We start from the raw sequence: 6315 nt of genomic DNA, 5'->3' as shown, positions 1-6315 counted from the left end.
CAATAAAGGCCTATGTACTACTGGTCTATGCAATCAGCATGAGATCGTAGTTGGAAAACCTAGTTTTCATAACTAGGAAAACTTGAATCTAGTACACTTTCCAGAACAATATGGTGAACTTAATAATTGGAGGCTTGGGTGACTGGAATCGTGGTTAATTAATTGCTTTAAGGTGTTCAAATTTCTTCTAATAAATTAGCCAAAAAAATATATTGGCTTGGAAAAATGGCTTACTTACATTGGTAGAAGTGCAACAGCCTGGTAACTTTGACATATGATTAAGTTACTGATCCATAATTAACATGATATACTAGTGAAAGTGGATTAGCATCTACACAGAACTTTCCATCATATGTTTATAATAAAAAAACCTACTGGTTAAGACTTTTTGGCCCTGAAACCTATCCATAGCTACTCTGTTTCTTCTACCTGATCGAATAGAACATTCATCTACCAGCTGCTTCTAAATAAGGGAGGAAAGCATACAATTCTGGAAAAAAATTCATGATTAATGTTTTCTTTAACATTTTGTCTTCCCCATCCCCTAAAGATGTTTTTAATATACTTAAGAGAAAGAAAGTGAGGAATTCCCACAATTTGAATCCAAGGACTTCAGAAGCAGATCCACTCCCACCAATCATATATAACCTTGCAAGTGGAAACCAAACCATCACAAATTTAAGAGAAGAATTGCACAAATACCCCACACTCTGTCATGTACAATTCTCCATACACAAAATAAGGGAAGAAAAGTTACAAGGGAAAAAGAACAAAAGAAAGAAAGAAAAAGGCCCTCCAGTCTCTCAATGACTACACTTTCTCACCCCCACCAATGTATGTGACATACAGAAGCTTGGGAAAGCAAAATTAAAAAAGAAGAAGAAGAAAGATTAGCTAATAATTAAGAAAAACCTTCACATGCTTCTAGCCAGCATTTCCTGGAATCTCCTGTAAGACTCCTGCTTCTCCAACCTAAACTTTTCATGACAATCAGCTATAAACATTTCTGCTAGCCTATCAATCTCATTGATATCTGTCTCAGCAGTAGAATTACCATTAACCTTCTTCTCTTCTAGCCATTGAAGGTAACCTGAAAGCTCAGACTCCACAGTATCCTGATCATCACATTGCTCAGTTGAAATAACAGAGTTCCATGTTGAATCATAGTACAAATGAGTTGCCGTACAGCCTTCTAGAACTGGAGCTGGAACTGGTGTAACATGAGAAGAGCACCAATTGTAGTGTAGCCGAAATGAACCAAAGAATAGCTTCTTATGCTTGTAGTTCGTTTTTGTGGTCTTTGAGTTGGAAATGAAATGTATAGGCTTGCTTTCTTTATAAATTTGCATGGCAATGGATTTTGCTTTGGAAAATGCTCGAATGAGACGACAAACTTGAGCATAGATGAGGGTGTGGATAAGAGTTTTGATCTTCATGGAGTTTAGGGTAGAAGATGGTGATTTCAATGAGAAGGCTTGAAGGGGGAGCAAGGTTTTTAGGTAGGAGGGGCCAACCATTTTTTATTTGTTTGGTATATGGGAATCCGGAACCATGCTCAAATGGAGTTATAAAGGGTCTTGATTACCAAAATGCCACTTGACTTTTGAGTTATTTAAAGCATTGCCATCTACTTTGCAGATTTGGGAGTACTCCTTACCTTTTTCCTTTTCTATGGATTTAGAACTTGACAAAGACTTGAACATAAACAATATGACCTTATTTGGTCGCAGCAACCAATGTGCCTGATAAGTGATAAATCACTCTTTTTCTTGAAATAAATTACCAGAACTGGCAGAGGCTCACTCTGTTCAAAACCATGCTTAGAACCAAAGTAAACAACCCTTTCCAAATAACAATAAAGAAAAAGGAAAAACAGAGTACTCTTTTAATTAACTAGACTGTATTGTATCATAATAGTAAGATCACAATTACAGTCCAATATAAAATTAACTGCACGTTTAAGCCTAAGTTATCTGAATGGTCCAACTGTGTCTCTCTGCTGCTTTAACATGAATCTTTCATTTGCTTCATAACTCATGATAAGGCCTGGAATCTTAGGCCATGCAGGGAATTTTTTGGATTTTTGTGGCAAGCAAATCTCAAGGTTTTTCACCCCACAAGACCCGCTTACATATTTTGAAAATTTGGGACCTTTCCCACTATTTAAAACTGTATACTGGGGCCAATTTGGCGTTAACCCGAGAGAGGTAAAGTAACTTTGGGATGACGTCTATGGTTGCTTTAACACTAGCAAATCTTTTAAAACAGGTATAAGCAACTCGAGAACGGCTATTAAGGCTTAATATCAGCCAAAATTACCACTCCAAGGAATAATATAATCTACCTCTTATCAGTGCCGGAGCTCGAATAGATTAGTCTGCAATCAAACGTTTACTCGCTAGCTCAGATCTTTAAGAAGTCTGCTCATCTCTTTGTACATATTCTGGGTTTAAAAATCTTTTTGTCTTCAGTGTTCACTTATCTTGGAAGCACTTATTTGGCCATGTTGGATAATACAAATAACAGCATTGGCATTTTCCACTAATGATTCAGCTGACCCAAAGCACAGAAAGTAGGATAACAACTCTTGATTAGTTTTTTTCTTCTGTGTTTGCATGATTTCGGCATCAGACTTTTTCACTTCACGCCAAATAATTCTCATTTAACATTGGAAAGTCTCGCTTTTACTGAAACTGATATTGGGAACCAAAAATGTATAATATGGGGGAGTTGTTGTTGACTTTGGGCAAAAAATTGAATTGACAATACATACATGGAGAGATAGATAAGAGCTTTTGACTGGCTGAACTAGAGAACAAAAACATTGGCATTTTCCTGAAGATGATCCTAGACAATGAAATCAAAACTGAGCTATACCCACCAAAGTTTTATAGACTTATTGTGGAAAAAGAGGTAGATTGACCAGTAATTATCATAGAAAAAGACCGTACACCTTACGAAATTGAACCAAATATAGTGGTCATTTTCCTGAAAGAACCAGATTTTAACTATTTTAATTTCCAAACACTTCTCAAGTCGTCTGTGTCCAACCGCTATTGGTATTTAACCTTACTTGTGACTTGCTCCTAAAATCTGAAGGGAAAGGCGATGACTTGTACCGTCGGAATTGCACCCGAATGAGACTTGTAAGTTTGCTTTGCTGGTGATGGAATGGACAACCATGTTTCTATAATTTCTTTGACAGCTGTTGAAGGAGTTGGGACTAAATTACTCTTTAATTTGTAGATAATTTATCACTCAAATGCTAGATATGCACGGATTCTGGGAATCCATTAACGACTAGTGCTTTTCAGCACACAGGCAGTCTAAGAATTTCCCAGAATTGTAATAGCTACTGCCTCACATATTATAGCAATTCATCAGCTTGGTATCTCTGCAACATAAGGATCCAATGTGTTTGATTTGCAAAGTAAAAACTAACCCCCCTTCCCCTTCCTGTAAATAATTTAATGTTCTCCGTTTGTTGTCAGAGTAACAACTTACAGGACAGGGGGAACTCCCTTGTCATTTATCTGAACCTCAATTATTTCTTCTGGGGAATCTAATCCGTAAATAACTAACTGAGATGCGATGCGAAAGGCATCCTTTGGAACACTGCAGCTAGCTGTCACGTTAAACATTTGTGCACATGTTCAAGTTCGGTATTGTATAAGCAGTTAAGTACATACATCAGGAACTGATCAAGATTTGTATCTCAAAAACAACAAAGATTTAGAGATAAACTCGCGACATGCTCCCTAACAAAAGCAAAAAACAGCTATTGATAAAATGGAACAAAAAAGTATTAGTTGCCCTACTATCACATGTTAGTTAAGCCAACATCTGCCAATGAATTGTAAAGTAGTACAAGGTAAGATTGTAGTGTTTATCTCCTGACATTAACAGGTGTTAAGAGAATCTATGGAACACAGTGACATAAAGCAAAGAGGAGAGGTAACAGTGGAGGAAAACACCTCTCCGGGCCAACTTTAATCTGTTACAAAAGGATAAAATCAATGACATTGGAAGATTGGAATACATCACCTTTCCTTTAATATATTCCCTCAGAATCACTTGTCACAATCAGAGAAAGCTCCATGTAATTCAACAGTTTTTAACTTTCCGTGCCCTGTCCTGTTTTGAATTTCTGTTTCCCCTCTGGTTTTTCTGTAGCAGTTGGGAGAAATTTCATTGCTCCTCCTGTTTTAATAAATACTATCACCTACGGCGACCGATGACTTTCTAAAGCTCCCAAAATATAATTAACAACCACTAGGCCAGAATCTCTCAGTTATTTTAATAGCAAGATCCACATCATTCTTCTATAAAAATGGCTGGATTGTAAGCCATACGCTACTAATTAACACCACACCTACTTGGTTAGTCCAAGGTCGAAGTCCCAAATATAATTTGAGTTCTAATGCTTGTAATCTTGTAAACAAAAAAAAAAAGAGAAAGTTCACCAACCCCAGATTCATATAATCTAAGCAGACTTATATATATAAGGCTATAATCCTGGTGGCTGGATTCAACTTGTATCAAGATCAGGATCCTGTTTCAACTGGAGCCATGAATATTTTGAAGGAAATGTAGAAATTTTCAAACTAAATATTTTATCATCCCATGTGATTTTATAAGAATTCTTTTTATTTTTTATTTTTTATTTTTGGATGATTAATATCTTTATTCATCATAAAGAAAGAAGGGAAACTTGTCACGAAATAGTACCATGTACCAACCTGCCAAGAATTGGGCAGAAAATGGAAGAAAGGAACAGAAGTTTAGAATAAGGGATTCAACACAGAGCCAGCAAAAAGAAAACAGTAGAGTAAACTAATGTTTCTCAACATATCCACACGAAATCCCCAGCTTTGACAGATTTTTTACTTTGGTTTGGCACATTTTTAAATCATGCGTGGGGTGCAAAGTCAGAACTGGAAGTCTTACCATTCTCGAACATGTACTCAACTTTAAGATTCTGCAATTGCATGATAGTCATCTGTTACAATCTCAGCTTCTGACACTAACTTCGAGTCTTGCCATGAATTTGTGATACTAGTCCTCGGTGATTATGATTGCTCACCTTTTCTCTAGGTAGGAAATTATGGGTAATTGTTTCTGCATTATACCCATTCATGGGTCCCGGAGATCATGGCAATATCTTTTACTTTTCCATATTCCTTTCTTTATGCAAAGTTTTATTCCAACCTCTAAGATTAAAACATGTAACTTCACAAGTTCTCATTAAGGTACTATTTACGACACTTGTTAGCAAAATCCTTAAATTAAAGCAAGCTATATGTCCTTAAAGCTTCTTCATTCTTCAGCATATATAGTTGGAAAATATTATGCTTTGCTCTTTGCCAAGTAACATAAAGATGGCAAGTTAAAACCTAATCCTTAAAGTAAACAAGGTTGATCTGATTAGCTGCACATACATCTTTTTGGTCTTTTCTTTTCAAATTAACTCGAAAAAGTTGTGGTTATTGGCAACTTTAGTAATTTTGACTAGTGAAATACATGACACAAACAGTAGCTCGCATGCAAATGTGAACGAAGAGATAGGTTGCAGAAATGTACTAATTACTGACAAAACAGGATCATACCCTTTCCTTCTGCTGAGGTGTTCGAATCCTTCAAATCAACCCTTTTTTTTCCTGCAATGCAAGATGGAACTCAAAAGTGTGAAGCTATTTGATGACCCAATACATCAGCAATTTCACTCTTTCGATGCGTATGGAAATGGTACCGGTGAAGAAAGAAAGAAAGAAAGAAAGAAAGAAAGCATCCCTTAATCATTGACAGTTTTGCATGACATCAACTTCAACAATCATTTGCACATGGGAAGTTTAAAGGAAAACTCTGCATGATATAATCTAAATCTCACATCGTTTTCATTGGCGAATGTGATTGGTTTCATGCACATGAATGTGGGACTACAATGGTCATCCGTGTACATCACCAATGATCAATTTTGAGTGCATTGAGCCATATGTTATACTAATTCCCAAGTTACTGAGCTAAGCAATTGGAGAATGTGACCACTAATACAAAGATGGCAACCTAAGCAACTTTTCAATTTTAAGAATATAAACGTTTTTGTCCATCACAAAACAATAACACAGACTTATTAATATCTGCTAAAAAAGTATTCACCCACACAAACATGCACATGCATATAATATAAAACATTTGGGTTCAAAGATGTCTTAGCCTTTTGCATAGGAATATTAATGATCTCATCGAATAGTAAGTCTAGCACTGTATAGGTTCACATTAGTTGAATCATGTTGAAACAGGGTGTATTAACCGGAT

The 6315-nt window shown here is 36.1% G+C and overlaps 1 protein-coding gene across 1 annotated transcript; it reads right to left on the bottom strand.

Moving 5' to 3' along the window:
* Positions 1-611: 611 nt before the first annotated feature.
* On the bottom strand, positions 612-1521 carry LOC110415541 (cotton fiber protein). The gene has a single exon (XM_021427218.1). It carries the CDS (start codon positions 1515-1517, stop codon positions 915-917), a length of 603 nt encoding a protein of 200 aa, XP_021282893.1. The 5' UTR covers positions 1518-1521; the 3' UTR covers positions 612-914.
* Positions 1522-6315: the final 4794 nt, after the last annotated feature.

The sequence above is a fragment of the Theobroma umbraticum genome, unplaced genomic scaffold (assembly GCF_002168275.2).
Source record: "Theobroma umbraticum cultivar Fairchild unplaced genomic scaffold, ASM216827v3 scaffold_147.0, whole genome shotgun sequence".
NCBI classification, from domain to species: domain Eukaryota; kingdom Viridiplantae; phylum Streptophyta; class Magnoliopsida; order Malvales; family Malvaceae; genus Theobroma; species Theobroma umbraticum.
The sequence above is the reverse complement of the archived record's forward strand: the minus strand, read 5'-3'. Positions and strand labels throughout refer to the sequence as shown.

Bases quoted from the DNA above. Each gene is read 5' to 3' on its own strand.
- LOC110415541 (XM_021427218.1), bottom strand. From the start codon at position 1,517: ATGGTTGGCCCCTCCTACCTAAAAACCTTGCTCCCCCTTCAAGCCTTC.